This window comes from Lepus europaeus, chromosome 17 (genome assembly GCF_033115175.1).
Source record: "Lepus europaeus isolate LE1 chromosome 17, mLepTim1.pri, whole genome shotgun sequence".
Lineage (NCBI taxonomy): Eukaryota > Metazoa > Chordata > Mammalia > Lagomorpha > Leporidae > Lepus > Lepus europaeus.
Window position 1 is genome coordinate 33141442 of NC_084843.1, and position 15735 is coordinate 33157176.

Consider the following 15735-nt stretch of genomic DNA (forward strand, 5'->3'; position numbering starts at 1 on the left):
AAAAAAAAATACTGTTTCAGTACTAGTTATAGCATTACTTCACATTGGACAACCCATTAAGGACAGATCCCACATGAGACGTAAGTACACAGGACTCCTGATGTTGATATAACAATTTAACACTCTTCTTTATGGCGTCAGTGATCTCCCGAGGCTCTAGTCATGAGTTGCCGAGGCTATGGAAGCCTTTAGGGTTCGCCGACTTCGATCTTATTCCCACAGGGTCCCAGACAGTCTTGGCTTTGCATGCCTAAAGTACTCTCATGGGCTCTTCAGCCAGATCCGAATGCCTTAAGGGCTGATTCTGAGGCCAGAGTGCTATTCAGGACATCTGCCATTCTATGAGTCTGCTGTGTATCCCGCTTCCCATGTTGGATCGTCCTCTCCCTTTTTGATTCTGTCAGTTAGTATTAGCAGACACTAGTCTTGTTTGTGTGATCCCTTTGACTCTAAGACCTATCAGCGTGATCAGTTGTGAACTGAAATTGATCACATGGACTAGTGAGATGGCATTGGTACATGCCCCCTTGATGGGATTGTATTGGAATCCCCTGGCACGTTTCTAACTCCATCATTTGGGGCAAGTCCGATTGAGCATGTCCCAAAATGTACATCTCCTCTCTCTCTTTTTCCACTCTTACATTTAACAGGGATCACTTTTCAATTAAAATTTAAACACCTAAGAATAATTGTGTGTTAATTACAGAGTTCAACTACTAGAACTAGAACAAAAGAATACTAAAATGGATAAAGTATTACATTGTACAACAACAGTCAGCACAAGAGCTGATCAAGTTACTGTTTCTCATAGTGTCCATTTCACTTCAACAGGTTTCCCCTTTGGTGCTCAGTTAGTTGTCGCCAATCAGGGAAAACAAATGATATTTGTCTCTTTGGGACTGGCTTAATTCACTCAGCATGATGTTTTCCAGATTCCTCCATCTTGATGCAAATGACCGGATTTCATTGTTTTTGGCTGCTGTATAGTATTCTATAGAGTACATGTCCCATAATTTCTTTATCCAGTCTACTGTTGATGGGCATTTGGGTTGGTTCCAGGTCTTAGCTATTGTGAATTGAGCTGCAATAAACATTAATGTGCAGACAGCTTTTTTATTTGCCAATTTAATTTCCTTTGGGTAAATTCCAAGGAGTGGGATGGCTGGGTTGTATGGTAGGGTTATATTCAGGTTTCTGAGGAATCTCCAGACTGACTTCCATAGTGGCTTTACCAGTTTGCATTCCCACCAACAGTGGGTTAGTGTCCCTTTTTCCCCACATCCTCTCCAGCATCTATTGTTGGTAGATTTCTGAATGTGAGCCATTCTAACCCGGCTGAGGTGAAACCTCATTGTGGTTTTGATTTGCATTTCCCTGATTGCTAGTGATCTTGAACATTTTTTCATGTGTCTGTTGGCCCTTTGGATTTCCTCTTTCGAAAAATGTCTGTTGAGGTCTTTGGTCCATCTCTTAAGTGGGTTGTTTGTTTTGATGTTGTAGAGTTTCTTGATTTCTTTGTAGATTCTGGTTATCAACCCTTTATCTGTTGCATAGTTTGCAAATATTTTTTCTCATTCTGTCGGTTTCCTATTCACTTTCTTTTGTAGTACAGAAACCTCTCAGTTTCATGCAATCCCAATAGTTAATTTTGGCTTTGACTGCCTGTGCTCCTGGGGTCTTTTCCAAGAAGTCTTTGCCAGTACCTATATCTTGCAGGGTTTCTCCAATGCTCTCTAATAATTTGATGGTTTCGGGACATAGATTTAAGTCTTTAATCCATGTTGAGTGAATTTTTGTGTAAGGTGAAAGGTAGGGATCTTGCTTTGAGTTTCCTGTGATCTTTTGCTGTGAGGTTTCCTTCCTTTACCTTCTTTCATGTTGATGACTGTGTTTCTGTGTTTCTGCATGTAACACATCTTTAAGCATCTTTTGCAGGGCTGGACGAGTAGCAATAAATTCTTTCAATTTCTGTTTGCTGTGAAAAGTCTTAATTTCACCTTCATTCACAAATGAGAGCTTTGCCGGATATAATATTCTGGGCTGGCAGTTTTTCTCTCTTAGTACCTGGGCTATATCTCGCCATTCCCTTATGGCTTGTAGGGTTTCTGATGAGAAGTCAGCTGTGAGTCTAATTGGGGATCCTCTGAGAGTGATCTGACGTTTCTCTATTGCACATTTTAAGATCTTTTCTTTATGTTTCATTGTGGTGAGTTTAATCACGACGCGTCGTGGTGAGGATCTCTTTTGGTCATGTTCATTAGGGGTTCTTTTTTTTTTTTTTTGACAGGCAGAGTGGACAGTGAGAGAGAAACAGAGTGAAAGGTCTTCCTTTTGCTGTTGGTTCACCCTCCAATGGCCGCCGCGGTAGCGCGCTGCGGCCGGTGCACCGCGCTGATCCGATGGCAGGAGCCAGGTGCTTATCCTGGTCTCCCATGGGGTGCAGGGCCCAAGGTCTTGGGCCATCCTCCACTGCACTCCCGGGCCACAGCAGAGAGCTGGCCTGGAAGAGGGGCAACCGGGACAGGATCAGTGCTCCGACCGGGACTAGAACCTGGTGTGCCGGCGCCGCAAGGCGGAGGATTAGCCTAGTGAGCCGCGGCGCCGGCCATCATTAGGGGTTCTATGAGCTTCCTGTACTAGGATGTCTCTGTCCTTCTCCAAACCTGGGAAATTTTCTGCTAGTATCTCACTAAAAAGGCCTTCTAATCCTTTCTCCCTCTCCATGCCTTCAGGAACTCCTAGAACCCGAATGTTAGGTTTTTTAATAGTATCTTGTAGATTCCCAACAATATTTTTAGATTTCTAATTTCCTCTTCTTTTCTTTGGTTTGACTGTATACTTTCCTGTGCTCTGTCTTCTAAGTCCAATATTCTCTCTTCTGCTTCACCCATTCTGTTTTTAAGGCTCTCTAATGTGTTTGTCATTTGATCTATTGAATTCTTCATTTCATTATGGTTTCTTGTCACTATCACAGTTTCTTGTTCTAGTAGTTGTTTCATTTCATTTTGATTCCTCCTTAATATTTCATTTTCCCGAGAGAGATTTTCTATCTTGTCCATTAAGGATTTCTGTAGTTCAAGAATTTGTTTTTGAGAACTTCTTAATGTTCTTATCAATTTTTTGAGATCTGCTTCTTGCATTTCTTCTGTCTCATCATCTTCATAATCTTGAATTGAGGTGTCTTTTTCATTTGGGGGCGTCATAGTGTCTTCCTTGTTCTTGTTACCTTGGTTTTTACGTTTGTTTGGCATCTTGGAGGTGTTCTTTGTTTCCTTCGCTGTGGTGTTTTTTCTTGTTATACTATGACTCTAGATCAAGTGGACTGTCTGCTTTTGATGGATCCTTAGAGGCTGTGATGGGTGTGGCCAGAGAGCTCTGTTTGGTTCTTCAGGGTTAAAGTTGTGCCCAAGGTGACTCACCCAGATTGTTCTCTAGCTTGCTCACTTGCTCTCTTTTTTTTAGACTCAGTTGGGAAGTAATTCCACACAGCTGAGTGGAATTGAGTGTAGTTGATGTATATGTATGAAATCAGACCTCTGTGGGTATTTGTCTGCTTACCCCGGGGCCACACAAAGAGTTAATTCTGCCCTCAGTGTGGTTTCAAATTTCTCTGCAGTCTCTTACGGGGTTGCCAAGGTTACCGAGTTTGTTTTACATATGTAAAATGGGGCCTGCTCTTTGTCTTGCTCGGCTTTGTAAGGTGAGTGGAGAGAGAGGCTAGTGACCCTGCTGGTTCCCCCTATTTATTTGCTTTTTTTTTTCTCTCCTCCAGTCAGCCTAGTGTTCTTTCCCCAGTGGGACCTCAGGCCTCGTTCTGTCTTTCCCTGCCAATGTCTCGGGTTACCAAGAGGTCCCTGCCTCACCTCCCCTTCCAGCGCTGGTGCTCAGATTCTGCAGCTGGGCTTCTGTGGCTGGGCTCTTGCGGCTCCGCTCCTATGGTGTGGCTCGGCTTGGCAGTGGGCGACCTTGCTCTCCCCGTAGAGCCTCTGTGTCACATCCACTAGATCCGGAAGAGTTTCCTCTGCAGTTTTTTTTCTGAGTCTCTTCCTGAGGCTACAGTAACTCCACTTTTATTAAACTATCTTTTCCCGGACCATTGGTGCGCGCCCTCACTCTTCCGCCATCTTGGCTCTGCCCCCAGAATCTGTTTTTCAAAAGCAAAGAACTGGAACATATCAAAATCTTCCTTTTTGAAGGATAGTTTTGCTGGGTATAGAATTCTTGGTTGGTAGGAGTTTTTTCTTTCAGTATTTAAATATCATCCTGTTACCTTCTGAATCTATTTTTGGCGGTCATTAGTAAAAGAGTTATTTGTAAACATGTATTTACAAAGATGTCCATTGATGTATTTATAATATCAAAAAGGTTCAAAGGATTCAAATGATCATAATAAAAATGGTTAAATAAATTGTGGGATATACATATATGGAATACAATGCCAGTGTTACTCAAGTAAAATAATATTTAGTAACTTGGTAAAATATGGAATGTTTTTGCATCTTCTTCCCTTTGCTTTCCAAAGGAAAGCACATGGATTCCGTAGCTCTGCTGCATATGCTGTCCTTTTTGCCTTCTCTGGATGATCTTTCACTTATTCTCGTGTCTATAGTGTTAACAACTAAGCATGCACATCCTTCCTATCTCTTAAAACAGTACCCTTTTCTCCATCTGATAACTGTATTTTTTTTTAAGATTTTATTTAGTTGAGAGCAGGGTTACAGAGAGAGGGAGAGGCAGTGAGAAAGGTCTTCCATCTGCTGATTTACTCCCCAAATAGCTGCAATGGAAGGAGCAAGGCTGATCCAAAGCCAGGACCCAGGAGCTTTTTCTGAGTCTCCCACATCAGTAAAGGGGCCCAAGCACTTGGGCTATTTTCCACTGTTTTCCCAGACCATAGGCAGAGAGCTAGGTTGGAAGAGGAGCAGGCAGAATATGAACCAGTGCCCATATAGGATGCCAGCACCGCAGGCAGAGGCTTAGCCTACTAAGCCACAGTGCTGGCCCTCTATAATTTGTTTGATTCTCTGTTCCCTTCCTCTCCTAGATGTTGTTTTTAGAAGAGTTACCTCTACTTAGTTTCCATTTCTTCCATTCCCATACACTAAAAAGATCTTACTTGTCAGGTCTAATCTAATTGAAAATTAGGAGGTTGTAGAAATTTGAAGGATAGTTTTCTATTTTGCTTGAACTGTCTGTAAACTTGACTTCTGTTGTTCATTCCTTACTTAAAAAGTCTCTCTTGATTTCTATTGATAATATTTATTATTTAAATGCCTTTCAAGTTGTTTTCTGCTTTTCTATTTTATTCCTTGGTGATTGATGTTTGTTAAAATTTTGTCCTAAGCCCTCTTTTCATGCTCTACACTTTTTCTCATTTTTTTCCTGTGGCTTCAACCATTCCCCTTTACACCTTTTTTTAATGAAGAAAGCTTTTATTTAATGAATAAAAATTTCATAGGTACAACTTTAGGAATATAGTGGTTCTTGCCCCCCCCCCGCATACCTGCCCTCACACCCCTCCTCCCATCTTACTTCCTCCTCCCTCTCCCATTCCATTCTTCATTAAGATTTGTTTTTAATTAACATTATATACAGAAGACCAACTCTATATTAAGTGAAGATTTCAACAATTTTAACCCACACAGACACACAATGTATAAAGTACTGTTTAAAGACAAGTTTTACTGTTAATTCTCATAGTACAACTCATTAAGGACAGAGGTCCTACATGGGGAGTAAGTGCACAGTGACTCCTGTTGTTTATTTAACAATTAATACTCTTATTTATGATGTCAGTGATCACCCAAGGCTCTTGATATGAGCTTCCAACGCTATGGAAGCCTTTTGAGTCCACAAATTCCATCAGTATTTAGACAGGGCCATAAGCAAAGTAGAAGTTCTCTCCTTCCTTCAGAGAAAAGTACATCCTTCTTTGATAGCTTCTTCTTTCCACTGGGGTCACAGAGATCCTTTGTGTAGAACATTTTTTTTTGCCACAGTGTCTTGGCTTTCCATGCCTGAAATGCTCTCATGGGCTTTTCAGCTAGATACAAATGCCTTAAGGGTGATTCTGAGGTCAGAGTGCTGTTTAGGGCATTTGTCATTCTATGAGTCTGCTGTGTTGACTGCTTCCCATGTTGGAACATTCTCCCCCTCTCTCTCTCTCTCTTTCTCTCTCTCTCTCTCTCTCTCTTTTTATTTGACAGTGTGAGAGAAAGAGAAAGGTCTTCCTTCTGTTGGTTCACTCCCCAAATGGCCGCTACGGCCAGTGCTGCGCCGATCCAAAGCCAGGAGCCAGGTGCTTCTTCTTGGTATCCCATTCAGGTGCAGGGGCCCAAGCACTTGGGCCATCCTCCACTGCCCTCCTGGCCACAGCAAAGAGCTGGATTGGAAGAGGAGCAACTGGGACTAGAACCTGGTGCCCATATGGGATGCCAGTGCCACAGGTGGAGGATCAACCAAGTGAGCCACAGCACCAGCCCTCTCCTTTTTTAATTCTATCTCTTGTTATTACCAGACATTTGGTCTTATTTATGTGATCCCTTTGATACTTAATCTATATGATCAATTACACAACTTTAACTTGTAAGATGGCATTATTACTACCCAGCTTAATGGGATTTGGAGTCCCATGGCAAGTTTTTAGCTTTACCTTTAGGGATAAGTCCATGGGAATGTGTGCAGAACTGTACATACAGCTCCTCCCTCTCATATTCCCACCCTTATTATTTACTGGGATCTATTTTCAATTGACTTTATACACTTAAGATTAATTCTATGTTAAGTAAAGAGTTCAACCAATGGTATTAAATAGAAAAAATAAAATAAAAAATAAATAAAATAATAAACTGTTCCTCAACAGTCAAGACAAGAGCTGTTTGTCATTGCTTCTATAGTGTCAATTTCACTTCTATGGGTTTCTTTTTAGGTGTTCTGTTAGTTATCACAGATCAGGGAGAACACATGGTATTTTCCCCTTTGAGATTGCCTTATTTCACTAAGTATGTTTTCCAGATTCATCCGTTTTGTTGCAAATGACTGGATTTTCATTTTTTATACTGCTATGTAGTATTCCATAGAGTAGTCTTCTGTTGATGTCCACTTTACACCTTTAACCTCTCCCAAATCTCTGTGTCCCATACCTTTCTTCTGGACTCAGTGTCAGTGTTAGCAGACATGCAGTATCTTCACCAAGGTGCTCTGGCACCAATAAGCTGAACAGGTCAAAAACTGAACTCTGAATCTTCCTTCTCTTGCCCGGACTCCCCAGTTCTCCCTCTATCCTTTCTGACTTGGGTTTTTATGATGGCTTCTTTATCAGATATCTTGTCTCTCCTCCCACCTAATTTATCCTACTACTCCTAATTTAATCTTTCTACAACATGAACCTAATCAGGTTCCACCTGCTTAAATGCTTCAGTGGCATTCTATCCTATAAGCATGAAATTCCTAAGGATGACATAAGATTCTTCATGGCCTAGTTCATGACTACCTTTCTGACAGTCTTAAATACCTGTGTCACATATGTATCACATATGTATCTGTTTGCCCCCCCATGCACTATATGTACTCCTTGCCTACACACTATATTCTTTTTTTAAAAAAAAGACTTTATTTATTTGAAATATGGAGTTACAGAGAGAGGTAGAGACAGAGAGAGAGGTCTTCCATCTGCTGGTTCACTCCCCAAATAGCTGGAACGGCTGGAGTTGTGCCAATCAGGAGCCAGGAGCTTCTTCCAGGTCTCCCATGTGGGTGCAGGGGTCCAAGGACTTGGGCCATCTACTGCTTTCCCAGGCCATAGCAGAGAGCTGGATCAGAAGAGGAGCAGCTGAGACTAGAACCAGTACCCATATGGGATGCCGGAGCTTCAGGCCAGGGCTTTAACCTGCTGCGCCACAGCACTGGCTCCTATATTCTCTTTTTTAAAAAAAAAAAAATCATTTGAAAGGCAGAATTACAAAGAGGCAGAGAGAGAGAGAGAGAAAGAGAGAGAAGTCTTCCATCCACTGGTTCACTCCCCAAATGGTCACAATGACCGGAGCTGCGTCAATCAGAAGCCAGGAGCTAGAAAATTCCTCCAGGTCTTCCCACATGGGTGCAGGGGCCCAAGGACGGGCCATCTTCTACTGCTTTCCCAGGCCATCGCAGAGAGCTGGATTGGAAATGGGACTCCAACTAGTGCCCATAGGGATGCCGGCAGTGGCTTTACCTGCTATGCCACAGCGCCATCCCCAGCACACACTATTCTCTTAATGAAATGTTTTCCCCCTTCTTGTTTACTTGGTGAACTCCATCTTACTTTTCAAAAGTATTCACATCTTTCTTTGTTGTTTTATCTTTGCAATCTCTTCTCCTCAAGGGAAAAATTAAGGATTCTCTCTCATATACTTTTTTTTAAGATTTATCTATTTATTTGAAAGAGTTACAAAGAGGCAGAGGCAGAGAGAGAGAGAAAGAGAGGGAGAGAGAGGTCTTCTACATGCTGGTTCACTCCCCCAAATGGCTGCAATGGCTGGAGCTGGGCAGATCCAAAGCCAGGAGCCAGGAGCTTCTTCCAGATCTCTCACATGGGTGCAGGGGCCCAAGCACTTGGGCCATCTTCTTCTGCTTTCTTTCCCAGGCCATAGCAGAGAGCTGGATTGGAAATGGAGCAGCCAGGACTCGAACCAGCACCCATATGGGATGACAGCACTGCAGTCAGCAGCTTTACCCACTAAATCACAGCACCAGCCCCTCTCATATACTCTTATAACACCTCTGAATGCATTTATTATATAGTCTTGATAAATGCTTTATTTACCCATGTGACTTTCTCTGCTAGACTCTGACCTCACTGAGGTATTGGCTCCATTTAACTGGAATTACCTCAGCTATTACTGGCCAAATGAAAACCTCTCCCTGGTTGTGTGTGTGTATATATATATATATATATATATACACACACACACACACACACACACGTACCATATATATGTACATACCATAAACATTTCTAAGTCTACTTTTTACTTGTTGAGCATTATGGTTAGTGGTGCAGTAAGCCTGTGATTATACAGTCAACTGAAATTATGTTTTGGCAACAGTTTTAAAAAAGGAAGAAGGGGGATTTAGGAAGGGAAGTATGGTTATCTTCTTACAATTGCACCTATAAAACGCATGAAATCTGTTTTCTTTGTATTAATGAAAAAGTTTTTAAATGCAAGTGTTATCAGTTTTTAACTTCAGATTAACATGTAATACTTGCACTTTTATGAGTTACAATATAATATGAGGATACCTCAAAAAATTTTATCAAAAATGGTATAGTTTATTTTTGTGCAAAATTTTTAAAATCTGTGCATAGTTTTTTTTTCAAGACTCATTTTCCATGAACTTTTTGAAGACCCCTGTATGTTGCCACAGCTCCTAGTCAGTTATGAGGTCACAAGGGTAAGCATCCTGTTCTCTCCAGTGCACTGTGTTGCTGAGCTATGATATTCAGCAGGTCAGGTGTATTAAGTGCATTTCCACCTGAATAGCATTTTCAACTTACAGTGATTTTACTGGGACATAATACCTTCTGAATTTAGTTATCCAAGATCTATCTTAATGAGTAAGAGTGGTCTACAATTTTCCTTTGTTGTGCCACCTTTATGATATATCAAGAACTGGCTCCTAAAATATTATCTCCACCTGTTGAGGCAGAGCTGACAATCTGGTGAGACAACTGCCTGGTAGCAAAAAGGGAACACTACCTCTGCAAAGGTTAACGGTGTCTCTGAAGAGAGGAAGGGGAGGTCAGAATTCATTGAGCTGGAAGTCTGATTTAAGGCAGATCTTTCAAAGATCTAGGTGGGCCTGATTGGGATTGGATAAGCTTCAAGATACAAAAGTTAAGGACTGGTGGAAAGACAGGGACTACCTCAACAATTCCTAGTGTAAGCTGTCTGTTGATGTTTACCATTGAAGATTTGCTCAGTCTTCCAGGAAATTTCTGTAATGAAGAATCAGATAGTCATTTGCATATGGCAGGCTACTCCTAGAAGAAAAAGGGCATGGTAATGGAAACAAAGGGAAAGCACAAAGTCCTGTGAACAGTGATGGTAAGATGTGGTTGGGTTTATAGTATTTAAGTTGAATGTGAGGGAAGACAGTTACTTTCCCATGAAGTTTGATGTCCAGATTGTGCTATATTCATAAAACGAGTTATACATCATTCCTTCATCTTTTACATGTTGTATAAAATTAAAATTATGTGCTATTTCAGTATTTGGAAGTACTTGCCTTTTAAAATCATCTAGACTGATGTCTTCTTTGTAGGATGAAGGATACTTAGCATTGATTTAATATTCACATTTTTTTTTAAAAAAAGATAGGCTTTATTTTTTAGAGAATTTTTAAGTTCACAGCATTAATTGGTTGGAAAATTCAGAAAGCTTCTATGTTTCCCTTGCCCACACCCATACTATCACCATCCCGCCCCTAGAGTGGTACATCTTTTATAATTGGTGAATCTACATTGAAAAATCATTATTGTCCAAAGTCCATAGTTTGCTTTAGTGCTCATTTTTGATGTTATACATTCTATAGATTTAAAATGGATAATGGCACATATCCACCATTATAGTATCATTCAGAGAGCTCCTGCGCTGTTCTTCATCCCTCCTCTCCCCTCACCTACCCCTGATAGTCACTAATTTTTTTTACTGTTTCTATAATTTTGCCTTTTCCAGAATGTCTTACAGCTGGAATCATATATTATTTAGCCTTCTTTCAGTTGGTAATATACATTTAAGTTTCCTTCACTATTTTCATGATTTGATAGTTCATATCTTTTTAGTGCTAATGTTCCATTATCTGGATGTAACATAGTGTATCCATTTACCTAGGGAAGGACATCTTGGTAACTGCCATTCACCTGCCAAAAGGTATCCTGGTTGCTTTTAAGTTCGAGCAATTACGAATTAAGTTACTACAAACATCCATGTATAGGTTTTTGTATGGGCATAACCTTTCAGACAGTCAAGTAAATACCAAGGGGTAGATTGCTAGATCATATCTTGAAGAGTATGTTTAGTTTTCTAAGAAACTGCCACTGTCTTCCTAGGTAGGTATACCATTTTGAATTTTCACCAGCAATTAATAAGTATTTTTCTTGCTCTGTACATTCTTACCAGCATTTATGTTGTTAGTGTTTCAATTTTTGACCAATCTAATAGGTATATAGTACTATATCAATGTTGTTTAATTTGAAATTCCTTAATAACAGTATGTTGAGCATCTTTTCATATGCATATTTGCCATCCATATATCTTTGGCGAGATGTCTGTTCAGGTATTTCTTTTTATTTATTTGTTTACTTATTTATTCACAAGGCAGAGAAGCAGATACAGAGAGGAAAAGAGAGCACGTGCACAAGAGCCAGAGACACGGGAGAGAGCACTCCCATTTGTTGGTTCATTTCCCAAAATGCCCTCAAGGGCTGGGGCTGGGTCCAGCTAAAACCAGGAGCCAGGAACTCAATCAAGGTCTCCCAGGTAGGGGGAAGGGGCCCAACCACTTGAGTCAATACCTGCTGCCTCCCAGGGCACACACAAGTAGGAAGGTGGAATCTGGACTTGAACTTCGGTACTCTAATAAAGAATGTGAGTGTCCCAAGTGACGTCTTAACCACTCAGCCAACTACCATGTTCTAGCTATATACTGTTGTAAACGTATAAGAAAAATAAAGAGGCATGGTCTCTTAGGAAATCTACCAGTTTAGAGTATAAGGCTAATTTGTGAGCTTCTAGAGTGTCCTGAAAAAGGCTGTGGAGAGAAGTTTCAACTGATGAAGTCTTAGAAGTATGACCTTTTTTTTTTAAAGATACCACTCCTTAGCAACATAATTTATAAGTGAAATAATTTATATGAAACACACTTGATATTTCAGTTAATGAGACACTGTGATAGATTGAATCACTGTGCTCAATCCTTTGTGTTCTTTACCATTCTCTCTACCAGTCATCCATGCTCTTTACCATTGTCTCATTTGCTGATATCAAGCATGGTCATAAGACTTGCTTTGGTCAGCAGAAAATGGGAGGAAGAGGCATGCCTTGAGAGACATCCTGCTTTGCTCCCACGCTTATAAGTCCTTGCCATTCATCATGAGGACATGTCTCAAGACATCATTGGACAAGGAAGATGAGAGATACAGGAAACAGGCCTGATCCAGACTTACAACCTGAGGTAGAGTTTCCTTGCTGACTTGCAACCCATGTACATGAAAACCAGTGTTTGTTGTGGTAAGTGGTAAACCACTGAAATATCAGAGTTATTATAAGAAATAAAAATCCTACTACAAACTGAGAGAAACTTGATTAGTAACTAAAGCTAGCTCTGAGCAATTACTATGTTCTACCAGGATAGCATCTATTGGAATCTGAATCAGAAAGGAACCAGACTAATTTAGGTAAAACTGAGTTCATCTTTTCAACTAACAATAAGTAGGAATATACTTTAATTGTACTATCAGGTGGCAAACTTTGTTTTGTGAGCTACTAAAAGACTGATATTTATTTTAATATTCAAATTTACATTTTGGGTATGGCATGTAAGCATCAAGAATTATCTTGAATTGTTTTTGGATCCAGGTGAGACTTTCCCATGGCCTCTCATCAGGTAACAGGCATCTGGGCCTTCACATGAAGGCAGCAAAACCTGAGGAATAGATCGAAATCTTTAGCTATTTGTTAAAAATCCACTTCCCAAGAGAAGGACAATCAGGGCTTATTCCATGTTTCTTTGTAATTTTAAGTGTAGCTTTTAGACTGATGTTACCCCATTTGGTAGCTGTTAGCCACATGTGGCAACTAAGCACTTAAATGTGGCTAGTCTTAGTTAAAATATATTCTAAATGTAATATACACAACAGATTTTGAAGTTAGTATATAAAAAATAGCAATCTTCATACTGATTACTCCTTGAGATAAATTTTAGATTTAATCACTTTCATAAAAACTCTCTTTGGTTACCCAGTCTGCGTATACAATCTGTTTCTTTCAGAGACCTTGACTTCTATAACATTAACATGAAGTGTACTTCTAAAAACTTTTATTTATCATATTTTATGTTATTAAGAATTTGATGAATTGAAATTTCCCCCCATCAGTCTGCCCCTTCCCCCCACATAAAGCCTAATTAAGAAGCTTTGTTCTTTTACCTACAGAAGTAATCACTTCTGCTGATTCCACCCCCTCCAGCCACTGTGTGTACCTAGAAAAAAATCCCATCTTATAAAGGAACAAGGTTACATTACAAAGTTTTGAGTCCTAGGAGAAAGTCCAGGGAGGAATGATGATCAGTTAGAACCAGTAACCAACCAGATATTAAAATCAGTTGATAGTGATGCATCTTCCTTGGCCTGCCCCATTCAGAATGACCTCAACCTTCCTCCAACAGAACTGAGATTAGATTGTACCTACTGATTGTCTGCACTATTTGAGATTTTGACAAGTGGAGTTCAGCTCCCAAATATGTTAAACATGGTTGCAGGGGGTGGGGGTGGGGGGCTTGACAATGAAACTAGTGGAATTAGAAAAGATTGTGTTCTATGAAGGAAGCTTGTGAATTATAGTTCTAATTTGCAGAGAGTATTTGTTTAAGAAAGAAAAGGCAATGGGCTTGGAGCAGAAGACAAGAATTTGAATGTCAGTTCTTCCCTGAGCATTGGGAGTGGTGAGTATTGCCCTCCTCAGATCATTGTGAGTTCAATGAGAAAACTAATGGATACACTTGAGCACAAAGCTTGGCACAGTAAATTCTCCATCAAGACTTGAACCTGTCTGCTTTGCTTCTCATTCCCAATCAAGGTCCAGAAAAGTTCCTGTCCACAGCTTTATTAAGTTTGTATTCACCTGGTTGTTGGCAAAAATGACTTTTAATTATTCAAGAGATATAGGAACATTTGGCTTCTAGTTTGTGAGAGTTTTTCTTCCCCCATCCTCTCAATGTTCAGTCCCCAGATCCAGAGAGGGACAAAACATGGGGCAAGATCAGAATATAAATCACCTTTCAATCCTGTTCAACTGTTTAACTCTTGGAGTGGTCCCAAAAAGAAAAAAGGAATATCTCTTCATGCTTCCATGATAATGCCCATAGTTGTTGCTTCTCTCACAAAATGTTCCCTGGAATAAGTAAATAAAGCCAATACAGACAACACTTTCAGACTTGGATACCATGCAGGCAAAAGTACACCATTCCACACTGATACTTCTCTCTCATGAAACTAAACCCTGGGACAGTAAGATGTGGCATGACTTTAAAATTCAATGCACCATCGTTGTTAGCACAACCAGCTGTTAACGGAAAGGTCTGAGGTTTCAGCCTACTTAGGGATGGTCTTTTCTCCAGCCAGTTTCTTGGTGGTAAAAGTGTGATGGAACTAACTAGAGGTGATAGTTGCATAACATTGTAAATGTACTGAATGCCACTGAACCGTACTGAATTGAGTGTTAAAATGGTGAGTTTTACATTGTGTGTATTTTCCCATAACAAAAATAAGACCCCATAAAGAAGCATTGGATGATGCATTTTTCTGTCCCTGAGTTTTTCTTCCTGACATGTGTATATGTACTATGTAGTATGCCCTGATATCTGAGTGCCTATAAGTCTGTCTAGTTTTAAAAAATCTCTGGTCTGAGAGTTCTACTCTAGCATTTTGGCATTACCCAGGAATATGTAATTTATTCAGATCCCTGTTTTAGATGGGATTAAGAATTGTATTAATTGCACAGACACATAGATCTCCTTGTAAAATTCTTTGGCATTAGCACATATTTTGCCTAATCTAGAAAACTCTCCTACCCAAAGGGCAAGGCTAGGAATGGGATGTATGTCTGCTCTCTCCAAACATTGTACAGCTTTCTTAATAAATGAGAAGAGGAAAAAGGGGGGGGGGTCTTAAGAGTGCAACTGAACCAGTCCTGGGATTCTTCTGGTAGCCAGCTCCACCTTCCAGCATGGCACTCAGGACTCTCAGTTCTTCTCCATAAAGTCAGTACTGTTTTTCTATAAGGCAAAGGTCAAGAAACATAACAGGTCTTTAACACCTCCACAAGCAGAGTAGGAAAAAGAAAGACAGTAACTGGGAAAGACTCAGAAGGAGGAGTGTCTGCCAAGCAGTCCTTGAGGCAGAGGGCAGTGAATGCCTCCCAAGGAAAGGCTTCCGCAGAATCCAAGGATGCGTCAGGACCGGCTCTGGCAAGCAAGGCGGACCTTGTATACCACACTGTAGAGGAATGTGCTCCCTGGGCAAGTTTGTTTTTTTTCTCACTCTAGCCAGATTTCAGCTGCTCCTGCTATATCATTTCTTTCCAGAAAGACGAAGGCTTGTGAAAGATAAACAAGGCTATGACGATCACTGCGACCAGAATTGAGGAGAAGAGGATCATGAGGAAGACATAGGTGGAGTGGGAGAAAGGCTTGGAAAACGGCTGCTCAGCTGGGATCATGTTGGTCAGGTTCAGCATGTAGCCCAAAGTCCACCCGGCGTCACTGCCACCGACCTGAAAAGAGTGGAGAAAGTCTGCTGTTTGTTGTCTGTGGAGATAATCTGTAGCACAAACAGCAGGAAGATGGCACCACTTTTAGTTCTCTAAATGGATTATTTTTTGCTCTAAACTGGGAATAACATTGTGGGGAAAATGGATCGAGTGATTAAGAAATAGTGTTGGGAGCCTCACCACTGTATTCCCAAAGTTCAGAAAGGAG

The 15735-nt window shown here is 40.6% G+C and overlaps 1 protein-coding gene across 3 annotated transcripts in view; it reads right to left on the minus strand.

Moving 5' to 3' along the window:
* Positions 1-13221: 13221 nt before the first annotated feature.
* ENTPD1 (ectonucleoside triphosphate diphosphohydrolase 1) overlaps positions 13222-15735 on the minus strand; it is a 183223-nt gene continuing 180709 nt past the window's right edge. For all 3 annotated transcript variants that reach the window (XM_062214724.1, XM_062214723.1, XM_062214721.1), the window contains exon 10: positions 13222-15530. In XM_062214724.1, the coding sequence (XP_062070708.1) occupies positions 15324-15530 (207 nt within the window). In that variant the 3' untranslated portion in view covers positions 13222-15323. The remainder of the gene's footprint in view (positions 15531-15735) is intronic.